The sequence below is a fragment of the Balaenoptera physalus genome (assembly GCF_965194825.1).
Source record: "Balaenoptera physalus genome assembly, chromosome: 21".
Taxonomy (NCBI): domain Eukaryota; kingdom Metazoa; phylum Chordata; class Mammalia; order Artiodactyla; family Balaenopteridae; genus Balaenoptera; species Balaenoptera physalus.
In genome coordinates, this window is record NC_138902.1 from 11,541,107 (window position 1) to 11,564,738 (window position 23,632).

Consider the following 23,632-nt stretch of genomic DNA (forward strand, 5'->3'; position numbering starts at 1 on the left):
GAGGGGAAAAAAGGCAGGGGGAGTCTGGGGAGGAATTGAGTTATAGTTTGTCCAAAGTGAAGTTCATGAAGAAGAATGTAGGTTGGAATTTAATTACGGCGCTTTGAATGCCAAACCGAGCTTTGGACTTAATTCTGTTGGCAACAGGGAACCACACAGGCTTGGGCTTAGTGGAGTGATGGACCGAGCGAGGCTGGGGGAAGTTAGCCCTGCAAGCAGACTAGGTAGGGAAGACTCCCTGGGCGGGACCCAAGTATAAAGGAGGAATTAGGGGTAAGAAGATACTGAGCATGACCTTGCTGACACAGTGACACCCCAATTGTTATTCAGACTAGGAGCTAGTATGAGGGCCATTTTTCCCCAGTCCATTTTGCTGTTCTCATTAGAAAGAATTCACTCCCAGACCAGTCCACAGAAGTATGTTACTTAAGTAATGCTGCTTTCTGCCTCTCTTAGACTTTCTTAACTACTCTTGAGATGCAACCCATACTCCTGGCTGCTGCCTGACAGTTTTTGTTATCACTGACACCCCAGATACAAGCATAAATCTGATGCCATTCTTGCTGTTGGGTACGTGCCGACTGTTCCTTGGAGCAAACGTGGTCATAGTTGTCTCTCTCAAGAGGCTGTCAGAACTGCTCAGCTTAGAGGTTCTTAGAAGAAAAGTAGTTTCAACTCACAAAGGAGAGAGACTCTCTAAAGCCCAAGAGCTTGGCTCTGGGGGGAAAACACCAATTTCCCTGAAATGCTCAAGTCCCTGGACCGGTTCAATAAACGTGGGTCACAGATTTCCTGACTTTAGCCTGCTGGCTTACAAGTTCCCCTGTGAAAATGGCAGGTTTTGTCTTAGGTAGATGTGCATCTTAGCCATTTCGGGAAAACGCTGCTGGAGGGCAGCAGTAAGGAAGACCCCGAGCATCTCTGGCCAGAGTTCGGCTGCTTTCACCCCCGCCCCCCTTGCAGGACAAGCTTTTCTTCGGGTAGTTGGGTTAATGAAATGAACTGAAGCAGTGAGGGCTCCTTTGATGGAAATGCAAAGTTAGAAGGCCCCAACATTCCTCCGCGTGAAGCCCTGGAAACCGCAGGCTGCATGAAGACAGGTGCTCAGCAGAGCTCAGTGACTGAGCCCCAGGCAGAGTCCCAGCCCTGCAGGACTGATTCACGTGGACGAGGCTAAAACACACTCAGAGCGCAACACATCATTACCCGGTGTGGGTGAGAAAAGTCAGGGCAGACTGTCTGGGACTTGTCTGGGGAAGGAAATGGGTATAAGGGGAAATTAAGTAGTATTTCTTTACTATCCCCAGCTGGTTAATACTGATAAAACAGATAGATGCTAACAGACCCAAAGAACAAAAAAGATTCTCAGATAATTGAGCTAATTGTTTTAATGGGTGAAGGCCTAGAGGAACTCAAATGATTGAAACTCCGACCCCCCTGGAGCCCCAATCTTAAGTCAGGTTGTCAAAAGAGTGTCATAAACTTTGGTTCCACATTTAACTCTGAAAGCCAAAGACCCACAAAGTCCCCAGTACTTGGGATCTTGGGGGAAAGTTTAAGCGTTTCAAATTCAATTCCCTTTTAAAAATTCTAACAATTACAAAAACTAATGTCATTGCTGGCACTGAGTCACCACCTACTGGCCATAGAGGAAAGTACAAGTGTTATAAAACGTACCCGGTCACACCACAAGGCTAGGGAAACAGCCCAACCAAAGGAAGAGACGTGAACGACTGAAACAGGATGGGGTAGTAATAAACACTCAACAACACTTGTGGTTAGAAAACAGAAAGAAGTCTCAGTCTCCCCCAGGCCACGAGGGACCTAGAGAAGGAAATCAGGACGGACGTAGGAGAAGGACCCTTGTCTACACTTCACAGGAGACTCCGGGAAATCTCCACTACAATTAGGATGACTGGGACCTTGGAGCCCTGTTTCACGCCCTAATTAATCAACCCAGGAAGATGGAGAGGAAGGGGAAAGCACTAGAATAGACGCCAGCAGTTTGGATGGTTTTGTCTTTCACACGCTAGGCGGGACATAATTTGATGGCTCTGGACCTTTGTTCTCACAACCTTCAAAATGACATATGGCTTCAGGTCTGCTGGTTGGAAAGTGCAGAAACAGTGAGATCCCCATGAACTGGTTTCCTTCTTCCTGTTTCCACTGGGGCGTGTGTGCACGGCATCACCGCTGGTCCTAGTAACAAGACCCTCAGGACAGTAAGGACTGTTAACACTCAACTTTATTAACATTTAAACACAGAAGATGCTTCTGCACGTTAAACACGCATGGAACCGAGCGGCTCAGCAGAGGCGCCCGGCCCCGCCAATGCTAACACACCACCGGCTGGAGGGGGTGGCCAGGGGTCTGCGGCCCAGGGGTGCCTCCCATGCAAAGGCCTGTGGCTCCCACAGCCCCGGTGCTTTATTTCTCCTTAAGTTCTTCCCTTGAAATTAGGATGAGCTGCCCTGGAGGGACAGCTGGACTTATAAACCTAAGAATATTCAGGGACCAATATTGGTTGTTTCCTATGACCGAGGAAACCCTGAAATCCTCCAGAGCCCTCGAAAGAAGCAGTTCCGGTGTTCTGGAATCCACAGGCAGATGCGTCTCCCTTCCATGGCAGGTGTGTACGGGACCTGAGAATCCAGGACAAATTCCGGAGTGATGGAATATGAGACACATGTGCTGGCTGTCCACAGCACAACTGACCCCAGAGGAAAACCATAAAGCAACAGTATTCTGCAGCAACAACAAGTCCAGGAAGTAGGAAGAGAAAACTAGAAAAAAAAATTGCTGAAGTATTCGGAAACAGGGCTTTAGAGAAAAATTGTAGGGTTTGGAGAGTACAAGGTCTTCATTTTTCTCCCTGCACGAAGCAGGGTGCAGTATCGCTCCTAAAGGTATAATTTTAAAAACCTGTCTTTTCTATAAATATTTCAATGGGCAGTGGGCACACCAAACTAGAGTAAAAATTCCCTGCTGGGAACACCTGAGGTCCGCCTTCAGTTGCCCGTGTTTCTTAAACCAGGCTACGCGGGACCAACACGGTCCATCTTCCTACAACATCAGTTTTATTCAACGATTCAGGAGACTTTTTTGTCTTAAAACAAAAACCGACTGGTTCATATACATTGCTAATAAATATATCATACAGTGGCGACTCCGAGGAAATAACTTTACTGGGCAGCTCCCAGGACTGGCCGTGCCCCCGGTGGTCAGCATCCTTTTCACTTAGGGTCACCACTGGAAAAGCTGCAGACGGGAAGGTCGGACTGCAGCACCAGGGCAGCACTGACAGACATGAACAAGGAACCACTGGGTCACAGAGGTGGCACGAGGGGGCCATCTACACTCCGATACTATGACACACAACCTGCTGCCCTGGGGGTGATGGGACTGGCTTCTCTGAAGCGCTCCTCAGGGAACAGGAATTCTGTAGCGTGAAGTGAGTGGAGCTGCTGGGGGGTTAGGGAAAGAGGCATTTCAGGCAACGCCCCCTGGAAGGGGGCAGCTCATCCTCGCTGAAGATGCCAGGCCACGTGCTGGAGGCATGCAGCGGTCCGTACTGGAAGACCGGTCGGAGAGCATCGTAGTCTTTAAGGGAAAATCTGATTCTACTGGGGTTTCCGTGTCAACAGTGCACTCGAAGAAGTTTCCAGTGCATTTCCAGAAGTACAAATTTTTATGTTTGTATGAAAGCGGAGGGGTCAAAAAGAAACTCACTCAACTCTGTTCCTCCCAGCCGCCCTGCAGGTGGGGCTGGACGGCTCCTCCCGACTTCCTCACTTTAGTGCGCGGTGCGCACGTGTGCTTCACGCTGCCCCGAGAACAGAGCCTTCCCCGGCCCTTCCTTGGCTAACAGTCCTTCTCTTCCAAGCTTGCTCTCTCTTTCTAATCTTTCTTCCCAGCTTGAAATACAAAAACAGGACTTCCCTGGTGACGCGGTGGTTAAGAATCCGCCTGCCAATGCAGGGGACATGGGTTCAAGCGCTGGTCCCGGAAGATCCCACATGCCGTGGAGCAACCAAGCCCATGCGCCACAACTACTGAGCCTGTGCTCTAGAGCCCGCGAGCCACAACTACAGAGCCCGCGTGCCACAACTACTGAAGCCTGAGTGTGCCTAGAGCTCGTGCACCACAACAAGAGAAGCCACTGCAGTGAGAAGCCTGTGCACTGTAATGAAGAGTAGCCCCCGCTCGCCGCAACTAGAGAAAACCGGTGCGCAGCAACAAAGACCCAACGCAGCCAAAAATAACTAAAAATAAAATAAATTAATTAAAAAAAAAAAAAAACAACCAAAGACGTCTTTCCTTGGCTTAAGATAATTAAAGCCAAGTGAGTAACAAATGCTGGTCTTTTCCTGTGGTAACCATGTCACAAGTAGTTACATATGGCATCAAGTACCTCCCCCTGCATCGCACGCCTCTGCTTTGAGAACTGAGTGGGTGCTGCTGGCGTGTGGGCTCTGCGCAGGCCTCCCTGGCGGCCCGGCCTCCCTTCGTTAGCTCCGGGGCACTGAAGGCTACGGGAAAACAGGAGCAGGTGGTCCAGAGTGGGCAGTGACCTAGGAGAGGGCTGATAGTTTTTACTTTTAGACAAGTAAGCAATGAAAAAGTGTTCGTGACTGTTCCCTTTGCAGAACTCTCCCTTCAGGTTCGAACTTGGAACTTGCCAGCTTTGGTCATGTATTTTATGCCCTTAAAGGGTTTGTACTTCTCTCCATACATATCCAGACGATTCACTTTGAGTCCTGGAAGGAAGGAAGAACAAGACATAAGCATTATTCAAAAGAAGCAGGTAGCGTAACTGTTTAGATTCGTTTCAACTCAAAGAGATCCGTGGGCTAGAAAAAGCTGCAACAGTGAACTGGAAAATACCTGCCCTTACTTATATCACTTAAACGCAGCCGACAGATACTTCACTCTTGGTATACAGGCTGAAAATAAAACCCTGGCCCAATGAAAAGCTAGCCTATTCGGAGACCTATTCCTGAAGTGGAAAGGGCAGAAAGTTATACGCAGGCTGAAATGAGGGTAAGGGAAAATTAAGACTGCTCCAGATTTTTCTCAAGTTATGAGGTTGAACATATGAATTAATAATAATAACAAAATTAAAAAATTCATAACCAAATAAAGGTATAACTAAATGAATAAATTAATGATGAAAAGTGATGAATTAATACATGAGTGCTTCCTAAATATTCTCACTATACTAAGAAAGGAACATTTTATACTGTGCAGAGCTTTAAAGTTTATTAAGTATTTTAAGATGAAAGAGCTTATCATTTAAATGAATTCTAATCACTTAAACTAGACAAGGTCCGTTGGTAAAGAAAACAGGAACTTCATATAAAGCTGCAGTCATCTCCTATCCATCTGAAAGGGTCGTTCTAAGGACTAAATAAGAAAATAGATGAAAAGAGCTTAAACTAGTGCCTGGCACGTAGTAAACGTCCGCTAAGGGGTAACTGTTATTCTCACCATCCCCCTGCGGGGCGTAGACTATAGTTGATGACTGGGATTGGCCCGAGGGTTCCCAATGGTAACAGCACCTGTGAAATCTTCTGAAACTGGGGGAAAGGAGGGGAATTCTTCTTTCAGTCACCAGCTGAGAATGCGGACACATCCCCCTACTGAAAACCCTGGGACCCCAATCAGCAGGCCCAGGGTGACTCAGCCTCGGCCTGTGAACACTTCTGTCTCCGATACTGTTTCCTTCTCACACGTGTCTCAGACACTTTTATTCACATCACTTAAGCCAACTTCGAGGTAAGGATTACGGACTTTCTCCAGAAATGTGCTAGGAAAGATCTGACTACAGATCACGTATCCGGTAACGAGACACAACTCTGCAGACGGAGCCGCCGGGAGGCTTTGTGATGCCGCTGCCTCGGCCACGTGCCCGCCCCACAACCTTGGGCTGGGTGTCACTCACCAGAAATGGCCAGCTGCTGGATCTTAAACTGCAGGTTAATCGTGGGGTTCTCATCGGGTTTGGAAGCTCCAGCCTGAAGACTCATGGTCCCCTTCAAACTGGGGAGCTTTTGGGGATTTATTTTTCCTACATCCCAAGACAGCATCTCCAAAGAAACAGGAAAGAAGTTACAGTGGAACCTTCATCTGAGGCGCCGGAGCTCAGGGTATCTGTTCACAGTATTCCTAGCGGCCTCCAGGGTGTTACCCAGCAGAGAATACTATTTGTTCCCATAAATTATCTCAATGTCCTCAACAATGCCCCTTTGATCCATCTCCCCTTTCCACAAGCCATAAAGGGATCCTGCAGAGTTGCTGCTATTTGTAACAACGGCAACTCAAGCCTCCCGCTTATTCTCCTACCTTGGTAACTGGGTCAAACGTGTGCGTCCCCTGAGACGGCGTGAGGCTCATGTTGAGGACGCCTCTGGGCATTTGGCTGCTGAGGGTCACCCCCTCGATGGTCTTCCCCATAGTCTGCTTGGGGCCCACCGTTATTTCAAAGCGGCCAAGAGAACTACTGTCCCGGAAGCTGATGTTATGTTTGACATAAACTGGAATCGCCACCAGGCTGGAAAGGAGAGAGACAAAAAGTCCATGTCGTTAATGTACCGGAAAAATGGCCACACTTCCCGTTTTTTGCCCCGCTGGCAGCTTTTCCTCCCTCACCTGCTTCCTTATCTTACAAAGTAAACACAGAAAAACCCTCTAGACGTCTTTAATTATTTTCTTTTTGTAAAGCTAAGATGCTGACTGGTAAGTAAACTAATTCTTCTAATGACTCTTTGAATAATATCAACAAAACCAAAGAGCAGACCTGGAAGACTATGAGAAAAAGGCGTGGCAAACAAAAACCATGCTTCTGTGTTTTACTTTGTGACATGTGACCAATAATTATTTGTACTTGGGAGGGTAATATTCATACCTCACGGAGCTTTTACAATTTCTAGAGAGTGCTTTTACCTGACTTTGATCCGTAAAAAACCCTAAGGGATAGGGTTGTCATCTGACAGAAGAGGAAACACAGAAGCTACAGGATGATACTAAAGTTGTAACCATCCTTAGCATCTGTGGAGCACTTCCTGTGGCCAGCGCTACTCTAAAGGTTTTCTCTCTATTAGCTCATTTAATCCTCCCTGTAAGTATGAAGTAGGCACTGCCTCTGTCCTGATGTCATGAATACTGACATCCTCATACTTAATTGAAGTTAACTAACTTGTCGTGGTCATATATCATAAGTACTACAGGTGGGGCTTAAGTGTGGGCAGTCTGATTCCAGAGCCTCTGCCCTCAGGCGCTCAGACATTTTCCTAAATTATTTATTCTGAATCCCATAGGAAGGCTTCAGTGGCTGTGAGGTCCCACAGCTCTCTTCAGTCTGCATACCTTCTACTATATACCTGCCTGGAAAAGCCCTCAGACTCCATAGTAAAGACAATGTGCAAGACCAAAAAATCATTGAATTTTATGGTTTTTCACAGCACCATTCATGGCTTTTTTGAGTGGAGGGGATTGAATACAGGTGTTCTCAGATTCCAATCTGAGAAAAGAAAAAGTTCCTGTTTAGGCATATAATAACAACAATAAAACTTACAGCAGTAAACTTAACGAGCACTTACTTTGTGTGAAGCACTATTTAGAGTCTCTTGTTTAACCCACATAACAAGGTACTTTTATCATTTTCAACTTACTTATTACTTCATTACTTATTACTTTTATTACTTCAACTTTCTTAGGTAAGAAAACAGACACGGAAAGGATAAGCAACTCACCTGAGGTTACCCAATTAGTTACCTGGAGCCCAGGTAACTCCAGAGCCTGAGTTCTTCATCACCATGGATACTGTTTCCAAACACACACGCACACGCACGCACACGCATGCACACGCACGCACACGCACACTCCACCCTTTGGTTCGATGGCTGCTTACTTCTGCGCACTGACGTGGTACGAGAGCAGGCGGAAGTTGCCGTCGGGAGGGATGAAGGAGAGGATGCGCTCGGACTCCCAGCGCTTGAAGCGGACGCAGGGGTGGAAGCTGACATCATCCAGCAGCCTGGGGTTCTGGGTAACAGGCAAGGGAAAGCAACAAGCAGGAATTAAACACCATGCTTCTTTCAGGAAAGTAGCTCAGATGCTGTTCTCACTGAAACACACACACACAGATTCTGTCGTTACTTTTAGGAAATTCGAGCCCAACATGAGCTTTGTGGTTGTCCTTGATCACTTCTTCTGGTTCCATCCCCTTCCCACCACTCTGTCATCCCAGAAGCATCTAATTTCTCAAAAACTAAATCTCTGGCCCAGGATTTTACCATGAAGGAAAGCGTAAGGTCGGGCATTCCGGTCAGCTTGACGCAGGCATCGATAACCCCCTGGATCTCGGCAGTGATTGTGGACCCTGAGACAGAATAAGACAGAAAGAAGGTAAAACCCTCTCTGTCCCTCCCAACTAACCTACCTCCTCCCTCCCTCCTTCTTTAACTTTCTCTTTTTTCTCCCATCCTATTTCCTTCCTTCCTTCTTCTTCCCCTCCCCCGTTCTCTTTCTTCCTTCCTTCTGTCCATCCATCCATCCATCCATCCAAATCATCTACCCAGTCCATCTGTCCTCCTTCTAAACCTTTATCGACTGCATAACAAGCACAAGACACTAATGAAGCAGTGGGCATAAAAGATTGGTGAGATAGTTGCCAGCCTAAAGGAGTTTTCAATCTACTGCCAGAATCAAACAGAACACCGCTATCTTGACCAATGGCTCAGAACACTAAATTCATATCAGAAACTGCTCTCCCTAAGGGCACCAAGGAGCTTTGCCACCAGATGGAATGGATACTTTTGGTCTTCATCCTGCAGACTCTCCCTGCTGCAGGGCCCTGTGCCCACTTCCTTCTTTCAAGTGTTCCTTTCTCTTAACCGCTCCTATTTCCTGTTTTTCTAGCTCTTCTCTCTCCTGCCTTCTGCAGGTTTCTCCTTCTTTGGACATCCTTTACATGTCTACATCTTATCACAGTTCTGAACTTCTCTTTTCTTGAACTTGACACGGTCTCCTTGGGTTACTTTACCTCCTTCCTAAGGCTTCGATTTCCACTGATGGCCAATTATTTCCTCATCTTTTTTCCAGTTCAGCCTCACTCCTGCCAATGGGACTGCTCCACTTGGCCATCACTGAGGCACTTCAAACTCCACGTGTCAAGAAGCGAGTCCCTTATCTTCATTCCTGGATCCGCAGGAATGCAGATCTTCTCTTTTCCTTACCTTCATGATAAAACCATCTATCCTGTTGCCTAAGCCAGAAACACAGATGTGTCCTTGGTGACTTCCGCCCCCTCGGCGTCCATATCCCACCAACGCTCCATCCCCTCTTTCCATGACTTCTCCACTCCTCTCCATCCTCACTACCATCACGGAATCTGTATCTTGGCCTGGACTCCACCACAGCCTCCCGCCTCCCTGCGCCCAGACTCCCCCCAGCTCCGTGCCACGCTGCATGCAGCAGCCAGTTGGACAGTTCTAAACGACAAACCTTGTCAAATTATTCCCAGCTTAAAACTCTTCAATTGCTCCAAATGGTCCTTCTTAAAATGGCATACAAGATTCTTCATGATCTGGCCACCTAGAGCTTTTTGGGTTTTGTTTTTTTACTTTTTCATTGAGATCAAACTTCGAGTAAAACGCAAAAATCTTAAATGTCCCGCCCAATGAATTTTTAAATATGTTCACACCTATGCAGACACCACCCGTGTCAAGATGTGGACCCTCACTGGCATCCCAGCACGCTCCTGTTGCCCATCCCACTTCACCTGAGTCCCTAAAATTCTGACTTATATTACCTTAGATTAAGTTGCACATGTTTTCAAATGTCATATAAATGTACATGATCAAAAAAAAAAAAGAAAAGAAAAAGAAATGTATATGATCTTACACATCTGCCTTTGCTGCTCAAAACCATGAGATTCATTCATGCTGTCAGGTGTACCTGCAGTTCTTTTTCTTTACTGTATAGTATTCCATGGTGTGATCATATCGAAATTTCTTTATCCTTTGTATTACTGATGGACATTTGGGTCCTTTCCAGTTTGGGGCTAATATCAAAAGCTGCTGTGCCTACTTCGTTTTAAAGCCTCATCACTTACTTTTCTTTTTTTAACACCTCTCAATCCAATCACACTGAGCTACTTTATTTCCCAACCATATTTTACTCATCTTATAGTGTTTGCACTGCTTTGCTCCCAAATCCACGTAGGTCTTACTAACCCCTACTCATTCTCCTGACAAAGCGTTAGTTAGCTTTACAATTTGCCCTGCGTGGGAGGGGACCTCTCTTATGCCCCATCTTTTTCCCTTTCTCTCTCCCTCGCTAGACTTTCAGGAAGCTTCCTGCAGCCACAGACCCTGTCTTAGTCACCATCACATGGCCACGATCCGGCACTCAGGTACAGCACCACTGGTTCTCCGTAAGCACTTTCTGGATGAATGAGTTCACTCGTGTGAAGAGAACTTTCTCTAAATTTCTAAGCTCCAAGGACTTGTAGTCACATTAACCTATCCCAATGGATAGAAAAGAAGGTTCTCTGAATTTCAGTGATTACAACTTTAGTTCTGCCATGAGAATTGAGAGTCAAATACTTCCAAAAGGAAATCTGATCAACAAGAGATCAGATTGTTAACTTTTCTTTTTCACTCGAGAGGATAAAACCAGTGAAAGTGTAAGCTCAGCACTGGTCTGCATCACGTTTTTCTTATTGCTTTTCTTTCAGCTTTGTTGAGGTATAATCAACAAATAAAAAGTGTATATAGGGCTTCCCTGGTGGTGCAGTGGTTGAGAATCTGCCTGCTAGTGCAGGGGACACGGGTTCCAGCCCTGGTCTGGGAGGATCCCGCATGCCGCGGGGCGACTGGGCCCGTGAGCCACAACTGCTGAGCCTGCGCGTCTGGAGCCTGTGCTCCACAACACAAGAGGCCGCGACGGTGAGAGGCCCGCGCACCGCGATGAAGAGCGGCCCCCACTTGCCGCAGCTAGAGGAAGCCCTCGCACAGAAACGAAGACCCAACACAGCCAAAAATAAATAAATTTTTTAAAAAAGTGTATATATTTAAAGTGCACAACTTGATGTTTTGATACACATATACCCTGTGATCACCACAATGAAGCTAATTAACATATCCATCACCTCACACAGTTAGTTGGGGTTTTTTGGTGGTAAGAGCCCTTAAGCCCTACACTCTTAGCAAATTTCAAGTAGAGGATACACATGTGAGGTGATGAGGGGAATCCTTTCACAATGTATATGTATATCAAATCACCATAATATACATGCTAAGTATCTTACAGTTTTGTCAATTACGCCTAAATAACACTGAAAAAAAAAAAAAGTACACAGCTGTAGTCACTGTGCCATATATTAAATCTCCAGAACTTTTTCATCTTGTGTAAGTGAAACTTTGTACCCTTTCACCAACATCTCCCCACTTCCCTCTCCCCCAGTCCCTGGTAACCACCATTCTACTCTCTGCTTCCATGAGGTTGACTATTGCAGATTCCACATATAAGTGAGATAACGTGAAACCTGCCTTTCTGTGTCTGGCTTATTTCACTTAGCATCATGTCCTCCAGGCTCATCCATGTTGTCACAAATGGCAGGATTTCCTTCATTTTATGGCTGAATAATATTCCTGTGTGAGTCTATCTCACATCTTCTTTATCCATTCATCCATCAACAGACATTTAGCTTGTTTTCATATCTTGCCTATTGTGAATAATGCTGCAATGAACACGGGGGTGCAGATATCTCTTTGAGACACTAATTTCACTTCCTTTGGATCTATACCCAGAAGTGGGATTGCTGGATCATAATGGAGTTTTAATTTTTTGAGGCACCTCCATACTGTTTCCATAGCGGCTGCACCAACTTACACCCCCACCCCCAGCAGTGTACAGGGTTCCCTTTTCTCCACATCATTGTCAATACTTGTTATCTTTTGTCTTTTTGATGTGAGGTGTGAGGTGGTATCTCACTGTGGTTTTGACTTGCTTTTCCCTGAAAACTGGTGACACTGAACACCTTTTCATATATCTGTTGGTCATTTGTATGTTTTTTTTTGAAATATGTCTCTTCAGATCCTTTGTGCCCACTTTTTTGTCAGATTATCTGGGTTTTTTTGCTATTAAATTGTATGAGTTCTTCGTGTATTTTGGATATTAATCCCTTATCAGATACATGGTTTTCAGATATTTTCTCTCATTTGTATGTTGTCTTTTCTACTCTGTTGATTGGTTCCTTTGTTGTACAGAAGCTTTTTAGCTTGATGCAATCCCATCTATCTATTTTTCCTTTTGTTGCCTTTGCTTTTAGTGTCATATCCAAAAAATCACTGCCCAGACCAGTGTGAAGAAGCTTCTTCACTATGTTTTCTACTAGTAGTTTTATGGTTCCAGATGGTATGTTTAGGTCTTGTATCCATTTTGTATGTGGTGTAAGATAAGGGTAATTTTATTCTTCTACATGTGAATATCCAGTTTTCCCAACACCACTTACTGCAGAGACTAGCCTTTCCCCATTGCATGTTCTTGGCACTCTTGTTGAAGTCCAGCTGACTGTAGACACATGGATTTATTGCTGAGCTTTCTATTCTGTTCCACTGGGATACATGTCTGTTTTTATGACACTACCATATATTTTGATTTCTGTAGTTTTGTAATATATTTTGAAATACAGAATAGAGCTTTGTTCTTGCTCAAGACTGCTTTGGCTATTGGAGTCTTTTGTGGTTCCGTATGAATTTTAGGATTGTTTTTTCTATTTCTATAAAGAATGCCATTGAGATATTTATGTGGATAGCATTTGGGATTTTGATGGGGATAGCCTGCTTTGGGTATTACAAACATTTTAACAATATTAATTCTTCCAATCCATGAACAAAGCATGTCTTTCCATTTATCTGCTCTTCTTCAATTTCCTTGATCAGTGCTTTGTAATTTTCAGTGTATAAGTCTCTTCAGTTAAGTTTATTCCTAAGTATTTTATTCTTTTTGTTGTTATTGTAAATGGGATTGTTTTCTTAGTTCCCTTTTTGGATAGTTCATTGTTTGTGTATAGAAATGCCACTGATTTTTGCATGTTGATTTCGTATCCTGCAACTTTATTGAATTTATTAGTTCTAACAGTGTTTGGTTGGAGTCTTTAGAAGTTTCTACATGTATGATCATGTTATCTACATCATAACATTTCAGTCCAGTCCTGACACACAATGCTTGACACAAAGTAGCCACTAAGTTAAAATGAATGACCTTGAGTGGGGGGTAATTCTGGTACTAGCTAGCATTATCTAAAAGGGGCCTCTTTCTGTCTTCATAGTTCTGTAAACAGGCTGAAAGCACCTACCTGATTTATCAATGATGGCATCAATCTCTTCAATCACATCAAAATAGGCCTCATTGTTGGTGTATTTCACCCCAGTCCGTCGCCAAGGCACCACGGACAGCTGCCCGGTGGGAAGCTGGTCACCCACATTGGTGCTTCCTGAGACAATGAATATTTGATAATTAGATGTAACCAATTATCCAACAACCAGAGAACACTCCCCCAAAAGTTTCTATACATCCGCTATCCATGCACTTAATTGAAGAATTTTTCCAAGAAAAAGATTATAGCTTTCCCAACTTCTATCTTGGTAACCTAATCTATTTTAAAAACTTGTCACCAGCTGGTCTGCCACCTCAAACAGAAGAAAGGTTAAAAAGTTACCTGAGAAACAGATATCATATTTTGGTTTTGAAAGTAACCTGAACTTGGTCTCTCAAATTGCACAATAGCTTGCCCCTTAAATAATGCATTGGCTTTAGGTAGGGATGGTAATCTACATACTGATATAAAATTTTCATGGGTAAAAACAGTATTCTAGTTTGAGGCAGGTTTTTAGGTACATTTATGCCAGGTATTAAAATGTATACATAAACATAATCTCTCTTATACCAGTACTGGAACTTAGGAAAAGAATATAAATCAGATCGTTCCCTGTCTGTAAGAAATGTAAGTTGATTCCTTGACTTGTTTTTCTCCCCACAGGTATCAAATTTTTTTTTTAATTCAAAGGTTCTATACTGAAATTCTGAAATAGAATTAATTTAAAATCTATTTTCTTCTAATGTAACCTGGATCTTTTTAATATAAAGAAGGAAACATTAAACACACATATAGTCAGCAGGTTTACAAAACATTTCAACTAAGATAGCTGGTTCTCAGATATCTTTTCTAGATTTAAGTGAGATTCAGGAAAATGACTTCATAGTATTTCTAAGTGATTCAGTCACTAACAAAGCTTTTAAAGTTTTAAATGAGCCCAGAATATTGAAAAACCTGCCAATTTGTTTTCTTAAAAAGAGGCACTATGTATTAAAACATATCAACAAGCTATAATAATTAAAGCAGTATGGTTATAAGGCAGGAAAGCCTAAAAACAGACCAAAAATCCAATAATGACTTAGTACAAGATAAAAATATCATTTTAAAACGAGGAGGGCTTCCCTGGTGGCACAGTGGTTAAGAATCTGCCTGCCAATGCAGGGGACACGGGTTCCAGCCCTGGTCCAGGAAGATCCCACATGCCACAGAGCAACTAAGCCTGTGGGCCACAACTACTGAGTCTGCTCTCTAGAGCCCTCAAGCCACAACTACTGAGCCCACGCGCCACAGCTACTGAAGCCCACACGCCTAGAGCCCGTGCTCCGCAACAAGAGAAGCCACCGCAGTGAGAAGCCTGTGCACCGCAACGAAGAGCAGCCCCGGCTCGCCACAGCTAGAGAAAGCCTGCGCGCAGCAACAAAGACCCAACACAGCCAAAAATAAATAAATAAAATAAAAATAAATACATAAAATGGACACATGCATACTTTAAAAAAAACGAGGAAAGGGGGTAAAGTATTCAATAAATAGTGCTAGGGAAACTGACAGTTTTGGAGAAAAAAACACAGAGCCTTACTTTACCGAGACAATTTCCAAATGGATTAAAGAATTAAATCTAAAAATAAAACCATAAAAGAACTAGAAGAAAATGTATTTTTTTAAAAGAAAGACTTTCCCTTCTTTGAGATCAAAAAGACATTTTCCAATATTTCCTTCTAACAATTATAAAGTTTCTTTGTGTTTAACTCTTGATCCAGCTAAAATTTATTTTGTGTATACAGTGAGTAGGGGAACTTCATTTCTTTTCTGTATCAAAGCTGACTGCCCCGATACAATATATTTAACAACTGGCCCGCAGTCCACAGATGTGATATATAAGCACATTTATCTATACCAAATTCCTATAAAAGGATCTGTTTCTGGACTTTCTATTTTATCCCAATCGTCTATTTGTCTATTAATGGGCTAATACTATATTTTAAAAATTACCTAAACTTCATAATATATCTTGATTCTGATAGGACACATTTTTTCTCTTGCTCTTTTTAAAAAATATTTTTCCTGCAAACTGTCTTGGCTCTTACAGTATATCCATTCTATGAGTTTTTGTCTAATGTACCAAGTGAACTTAAATATGTCTTGATATTTGACAGGGCAAATTCTTCCAACCCGTCTGTAATTACTTTTTAAAATGTATTTTTCATTCAGTTTGTCAAATTCCATGAAAACTCTTGTTTATACATTAAGCAAGACCCAAAATGTAAAACCTTAATGAAGCAGAGTGATCATTTTGACTACATCAAAAAACTTTAAAGGTGGCTAAACAAACACCACCTTGAACAATGTTAAATGACCAGGGGCAGGATGTGAGAAAACATCTACAACAGAGCATTCAAAATACACAGAGACTCCTGCAAACTAGCGTGTGTATTTAGAGTATATATGATAGTTTAATATCCTTAAATGAAAGGAATACTTTTCAATTAGTAGGAAAAAAGAAAAACATTTCAACAACAACAACAAAAAAATGGGCAAAGGACATGAAAAAGTAAATCACAATGGAGGAAAAATAGTCAATGAACACTTGAACAGGTTTTAACTTCCTTAGTAATAAAAAACAAGTTTGGAAATAACAAGATATCACTAAACTATCCAACTGCCAAAGTTGTAAAAAAATTAATAACAATAATAGAGTTGGCCAGGTTGCATAATTGCTACTGAAAGTATAAACTGACGTAACTTCTCTGGGGGGCTATGTGGCACAATGCATTAAAGTCCTTAAGACACGCACAGCCTCTGATCCGGCACTTCCATTCCTAGTACTGAAAAGGTATCATTCTAGATGTGCACAAAGATTTAGGCATAAGAATGCCAATTCCTTGCTATTTAAAAGAACAAGAAATCAGAGACATCATAAACAGGGACACGGTAAATGACCTGGGATCTATTCCATATGGCAGAAAATTGTAAAGTCACCAAAAATGATGTAGATGAATATTTATCATAATGGGAACATGTTCACAAAACAATGATGAAAAGTTAAGTTTAAAAATATACAACAGTTGTTGGTTTAAAAAATTCCACCTGTCCATCCATTATCCTGATGTCTAGAAAAGATAAAAAATATATACACCGTATGTTAAAAGTGTGGTGGGATTATGAGAAATTTTCATGTTTTTTGTGCTTTTCTGTGTTTCTGACATTCCTACAATAATCATGTGCTACTTCTGTAATCAGGCAAATTATTTTTAAAGGAGAACAGTTCATTCTATCATTGAAATCAGAAAATTTTCTATATAACAAAAATATATCTCATGTTATATTCAAAGACTATAAAGAACAAAATTAAAGCACCTGGACATTTGAGATCCCCAAAGACAAGCACTCAAAACAATGCACAACAGCAGGCTAAGCCACACCCAGGATGGTGGCAGCCTTCCCTGGGGCCCCCCTCATACCTGTGATGGTGTTGACAACGGTTCGAAGGATAGTGGGCGGCTTTATCAGTTCTTTGAGGATGTTCGACTCGGTAGCCAATGGAAACCCGTTGTCAAGCATCTCTTCCAATACCTCATAAACCACAACCACATTGTCTTTTATCACTGGCTCCGAACAGACTCCAAAATAATCCTGATGAAAATACAATACGTGTATACATTTATCACTCAGAGACTGTGATGAGTGAAGGAATGTTCCCAGAGAGCAAGGATGGAGTCCTGTCCACACGTGTTTACTCTGTGTTTCTGGGATCTTCTAAAATAAGTGAATGAAGCATAACCATGGTTCTCTTAGGCAGGCTCAGTTTGGTGGAAAGAACACCGGACTGGATTGTACTACGAGTGTCATTAATAACTTCTTTCATAAACTAGAGTAAGTCATTTAATCTCTTTGGGTTAGTTTCTTCAACTAATAAAATATGAAGAATACAAATCTGAATCTAGACTATTATATGTGTTTATGAACATGAATTTGAAAGAACTATGCAAAGTGATAATACCTGATATGACATACATTGGACCTGAAAATCTTTTTAACCCGTACTGTTGTGCTATTCCTTAACATTCATGCAGCAAATAAGAATTGAGAGAGAAACAAAATGAAATGAGGGGGGTGAGCTAGCACACCTGAAAATCTCTTTGGATCCCCTTATTCTAAGATGCTAGGATTCTAGTAACACTCTGTCCTTTTATTAACAAAGGCTAAACTTAGATACTAAACTGTCTGGGTTGTGGAAGGCCTGGGTAATAATCTTAATTGTCACCTACTAGATTAAGTCATGCTGACTAATTTGGGTCTTGATTTCTCTCGTAGTATAATCAGGATAATACCATGGGATGCACAGGGTTGTAAAAACTCAGCCTGATGGATGAACTGAGAACATGTATGAACATGCTTTGTAAGCTACAAAGCACCATGTAAACTGTGGTGCACGGCAATGAAATGATGCAGAGAGAAACGCTGTAGCCTCTTGGCGTGCCCCTCCTGGCAATGCTAGCACATCTGCTGCTGGGCCTCTCAGACAGCCCTCTAGGGATTCATCCACTGAGGGAAATTCACCCCTTTTGAGAAAGCCCATTTTATTCACGGGCGGCACTGACTGTTAGAAAGTTCCTTCTTTTGCTAAACTGAAATTTGCTTCCTAGGTCTGCCTTACAGAACAGGTTTACATAACAGCCCCACAGTGATCCAGTGATCTGAAGACCAGGACAAGCTTTGACTTGCATTTTTCTTCACAGGGTCGAACTCCCTGTTTGGTCCTCCCACTGTCCGTGCTACAGTAAGGTTTCTAGATTCTTTCACCATCTTGCCATTTCTTTGAATTTGCTCTAGTTTTCCAATACTCTCCTCAAATTATGACATCCAAAACGGGACACAGACTCCAGATATGACCTAAATTACATCAGATGATGTCAACTGTCAGAGACATTCCAATATCCAAGAGCACTTAGGAGTCAGGAATGTGTTTCTAAAACAAAAAGATTTCTTCTTTAAAAAAATGAGGATTGAAGGGGGGAAAAGTTACACATTTCCTTCTCAAGAATGATTTTATTTTGAAAAATAAATAAAACACCTCACTCAAGAAAAGGGAACCCTCCTACATTGTCAGTGGGAATGTAAATTGGTGCAGCCACTATGGAAAACAGTACGGAGGGGCCTTAAAAAACTAAAAATAGAGCTACCATATGGTCCAGCAATCCCCTCCTGGGCATATGTCCAGACAAAACTATAATTCAAAAAGGTAAATGCACCCCTATGTTCATAGCAGCACTATTCACAACAGCCAAGACATGCAGCAACCTAAGTGTCCACTGACATATAAATGGATAAAGAAGATGTGGTGTGTATATATATATATATATATATATATATATATATACAATGGAATACTACTCAGCCATAAAAAAGAATGAAATAATGCCATTTGCAGCAACATGGATGGACCTAGAGATCATTGTACTAAGTGAAGTAAGTCAGAAAGAGAAAGACAAATACCATATATCACTTACATGTGGAATCTGAAATATGACACAAAGGAATTTATCTATGAAACAGAAACAGACTCACAGACATAGAGAACAGACTTGTGGTTGCCAAGGGGGAGGGAAGGTGGGGGAGGGATGGACTGGGAGTTTGGGGTTAGCAGATGCAAACTCTTATATAGAGAATAGACGGACCACAAGGTCCTACTGTATAACACAGGGAACTATATTCACTATCCTATGATAAAACATAATGGACAAGAATAAGAAAAAATGTATATATATATATATGTGTGTGTATGACCGAATCACTTTGCTGTACAGCAAAAATTACCACAACATTGTAAAACAACTATACTTCAATAAAATAAACTTTAAAAAACACCTCCCTCGATTTTCTAATCAGGCAGAAAGTGATTTTGTCAATCAGCAGCTGGAAGGAGACTGGTGAGCAAGGCACAGCGCCACAGCAAAGTGTGTGCACTTCCATAGCAGGAGCTCTTCCGTCACAGCCCAGCGTGAGAGGAAGAACGCAGCCAGAGAACACACATCAGGTAAGACATTAAAATCAGGATGCGCCCATTTACTTTTAACAAGTGCTTCCAAAATGGCAAGCTCTGAAGTCCCAGCCTTCCAAAGTAGCCACTTCGATGTTCTCCCCAATTCCTCTGTGGTTTCAACTAGATTAAACAACATTTCTCACTTCCTGCCTTGTAATAAGTTATATAATATCACTATGGAGATAGGGAGCAGACTGTAAATGGGGTAAAGCATCCCTGTGGAAATCCTAACAAAGGCCCAGCTCAAGCGGTTGAAGATCAAAACTGCTGGGTTCTTCTAGTTCTTCCACGTACGGGGGTTTATAATTCTCAGGTTTTCACTGTGTGATGAAACAAGTATGCCACTGGAATCCCAGAATAGAACTACCAGAAAAGAATTTGGGGAAAAGAATATAAATATATGTTTATTCTTTGGGGATGAAACTGTTCTAAACACGTGATCGATATCTGAGGGCAAATGAAAGGACTCTTTGACTTGCTTTTTAATTTTTATCGTAATGTCTGGGTCCTTGTTCTCTTCTCCAACCCCACAATTTCTGTATTCATGTGACCAATTCCAGGCCTCACATGACACAGAAGTTAACCCAAAGGGCCCTTGATTCTCATGGATCGTTGAGTTACGCAAACAACCACAACCGTTAGAAGTTGAGCAATTCTTTTAGGGAGAGAATGTCTGAATCCAGAGTCTGGGCAGCCTAAAAGCCTATGCCATAAAGGGTGTTGACATCCTGGTATGACATACCTCCCCACGCCCCAAGATCTCCAAATCTATTCCTGAAGGAAAAACTCGAAATGAAAACTGTATCTTGGAAAATGTGTCACTTAAGTTTTTACAGGTACAGAAGATTTTCCAATGTTAAGTGTGCAAAACAGCCCGTCACTGGTACTCATATGCTGTGGATGAGCACCGCAAATTCAAGCTGAAGGATGGCTTCCCACATCACCCCTGCCAGGGTGAGGGAGTCACTTTTTGATGCAACTCAAAGCAATGTCGTTAACGATGGTTAACATCAAGTCTACCATAAATAAAAAATCGAAACTTCTCAGCTTTGTGAACAAAATGTAGGCCAAGTCCAATCTCTAGAACTGAAATGACTGTATACAATCATACCAAGTAGGGTGGCCTTCCCAGGCAACGGGTTCAAAAGTATACAATCTGTCATTCTAGATACAGCCCATTCGATAAATAGAAACAAGCGTCTTATCAGATGGGAGAGGAAGTGAGCAATGTCAGAGTTTTAATTTCTTTTTTAAGTTCCTTAATTGAGGCTGAAAACAATGGAAACAGAACTATAAAGACACTTTGTAAGGTACACGGATGAACCTCCTCACATTCACGCACCTGAAACGTGTCCACTACTCGGTGAAGGAACTCAATGACAAACAGAGGTGGCACCTCCGTCTGGATCACAGCCACAAAAAAGATCTTGTGACGGTAAACACTTAGGAGATAGTGGTGAGGGGTGGAGATAACTGGAGGAACATTTTCAGCCTCAGTTGCTCGCTCTTGTGCCTCAAAAAAGTAATCGCAAACAGAACGGCTGACCACACTCTTCCAGTGTTTCTCCAGGAAAATATCTCCAGAGGAGTTGATCAAGAAAAGGCTGTGAATCATGGTGGAGACTGTCAGGGAGATAGGAAAGTCTTTTTCCGTCCGACAGCCTCTGCAAATGCTCAACTCTAAAAACAAGAGAAGCTATGATCAGTTCCAGTCAACCAAAACCCCCTCCCCATCTGTCCAGCAGCCCAAGCCTTCTCACCCACCTTTCAAGACGAGACTCAAGTCTTCCGCTACTGCAGGAGCCCGAAGTATCCCTCCGTAGAATTCCTAAGGGTAATTATCAGCCATCTCGTTTGTCAGCTAATCATATACTGTCATCTTTACTACTGCCTGAATCATATCCATTTAAAATTCGACTTAATTTTTGAGTGTCTATTTTCTCAACTGGACAGGGAGCTCCTTGAGAAAAAAAGCCTCTGCCTCATGTTTTTTGTTGCCTCCTTGTAACAAGAGAGCTTCAAAGAACACTGATTAGTTTCATGTCTTTGGCAACAACACACACATATATAAGAAATGGTTATGGTTGTGTAGTCTCATACAGTAGCCATCGGACCAATGGGGTCACCGAGCACTTCAAATGTGGCTGGTCCAAACTGAGATATGCTGTGAATGTAACACACGCACCAGATTTTGAAGGCTTTGTACGGAAAAAAAAAAGAATTTAAGATAGCTTATCAATAATTTAATATCAATTAATTAAGTCAATTAATAATATTAACTTAATACGTATTATATTTAATATTGATATTTTGGATATATTGGGTAAATAAAAGATATAAAAATTAATTCAACTGGTTTATTTTTTAAATGTGCTTACTAAAACATGTAAAATTACATAGTATGTGGATCGCTGCCTATTTCTACTGGATAGCGATGGTCCACGGAATAGAGCTGTCCTTGTGGTCTTGATTTATCCAGTCAGACCCCATTCTCTAAGTACTTGTTATGCACAAGGCTCTACATTGGATGCATTTTTAAAAATCCCTCTGGGGGATCCCCCAGGTCCCTCAGGCGGCGGCATCTCTACGGTGCCAGTCCCCAGAAACGAGGCGGCCGCGCGGGGACCCCAGCTGTGGCCACTCCGCGAACTGGTCCAGGTGGCCAAATCGCGAAGGCCTGTTGTACCAAGTGCCGCAGGGTGAGCTTAATCCCTCTGCCGGCGACGAGACTGCGGGAGGGAGAGGGGGCCGGGGAGCCACGCTGTGGCGGCGCAGAGTCGGCTGCCAACGAGGGTTATTTCTGCGCTGGTCGCAGGGAGGATGGAGGCCGCTTGGGGCGAGGTAGGCGCGGGCGGATTAAGGTGTGCGCACGATCCGGGGCTGAAAAGGGTCGCACGTCTGCGCACCTGCGTCGCCATGACAACAGTGTCCCCTCCTCCCCCAGCCCTCCGGCCGGAGCAGGCCACCTCCCCAGACCGGGACTCAGCCCCTCACCTCTCCCTGCCGCATCACGCAGCTCGGAGGGTCGGTCCGGCTGCACCCCGTGGCCCCGCCCCTGCCCCGCGCGCCCCCGCCCAGACCCCCGCGCGCCCAGCCCCACCCGGGACCCGGGTCATCAGCCCTCCTTACCCTACTTACTCTTCGCAGCGCCCACCGTTTGGCCTCGCAGACAGGCCCCGCCCCCGGGCGCCCCCCCGCGCCCGCCGGCCGCCGCTCGCCCGCTGATTGGCCGGCCAGCGGGACTCGCGCCAGCACCGCCCACGACGTAGGTCTGAAGGCCGCTCATTGGGCATCGGCGATCCACTGCTCCCCTCTGATTGATCGCGGTCCGCCGCTCACCCTGTTCTGGAGCCCCCAATTGGCCCTTGTTCAGGCTCCGGTAATCTCTGATTGGTGTAGCTCTGGGGCTCTGAGCCCTGATTGGCTGTCATGAACAGTCGGTGGACCGCCCGGCCCCTAGCCACCTAGTCACAAAGGTCCCGGGTGTCTTCGCTGCCACCTGCGTAACCGCGGAGTGCGCCTCGAAAGGGATGCAAAAAGTGTGACCTCCAGGGCACGATTTATCGAAGAGCATATCATGGATGATAAATCCTGAGCAGTAATAACTACTCTCCATTAAATAAGTGCATTTAAAAAGGGGCGTGATGCCTTTTCATTTACGTGCATTGAGTAAAGGTGATTGGCTGTAACAGCGCCCTGTCAAGAGCTCTGAACCTGGATTCAGGAGGCCTCTTTCAGCCCCAGCTGGACCACCACCTGCTCGACCTTGGGCAAGGCAATTAACCTTTCAGAGTCTCAGTTCCCAGATCTGAAAATGAGGGGGTTGGGCAGGTCTCTCTCCAAATTGCCCTGGAGCTCTGATGACTATTTTAAGTTTGAGTCAAGCCACTGTGACCCAGAAAAGCATGCAGTAGAAGTCAAAAGACAAGGTTAAACCTAGTTGTTAAGTGGGATGGGGTATGGAAGGGGTTTGCCGCGGTGCCTGGACATTGAATGTGTTCAATAAAATGGTAAGCTGTGGTGATGATGGTAACGATGCCCCAGACAAGGAGCGCGTCTCCCTGCCTGTGCTGTAGTTTTCACTTGGAGCAGCAGCTCCTCCTGACACAGGACCATGATAGGTGTTTATTGAAGGTGGCATGGATTGTTCTTTGCCATACTTGCTAAGGGCAGATGGTTGGCTAATTCTGAACGAAGTCCGAGAGACA

The 23,632-nt window shown here is 43.6% G+C and overlaps 1 protein-coding gene across 2 annotated transcripts; it reads right to left on the reverse strand.

Annotated features, from left to right (window-relative positions):
• Positions 1-1,370: 1,370 nt before the first annotated feature.
• AP3M2 (adaptor related protein complex 3 subunit mu 2) lies at positions 1,371-22,610 on the reverse strand. 2 transcript variants are annotated; one of them, XM_082444360.1, is made up of 9 exons: positions 22,554-22,610; positions 20,767-21,104; positions 16,843-17,014; positions 13,364-13,501; positions 8,295-8,380; positions 7,910-8,043; positions 6,343-6,550; positions 5,942-6,086; positions 1,371-4,757 (listed from the first exon to the last, which is right to left on the reverse strand). In XM_082444360.1, exons 2-9 carry the CDS (start codon positions 21,037-21,039, stop codon positions 4,657-4,659), a joined length of 1,257 nt encoding a protein of 418 aa, XP_082300486.1. In that variant the 5' UTR covers positions 21,040-21,104; positions 22,554-22,610; the 3' UTR covers positions 1,371-4,656. The 2 variants fall into 2 exon arrangements, with proteins under 2 accessions (XP_082300486.1, XP_082300487.1); XM_082444361.1 differs by lacking the exon at positions 22,554-22,610 and adding an exon at positions 21,189-22,407.
• Between the last annotated feature and the right edge of the window lie 1,022 nt (positions 22,611-23,632).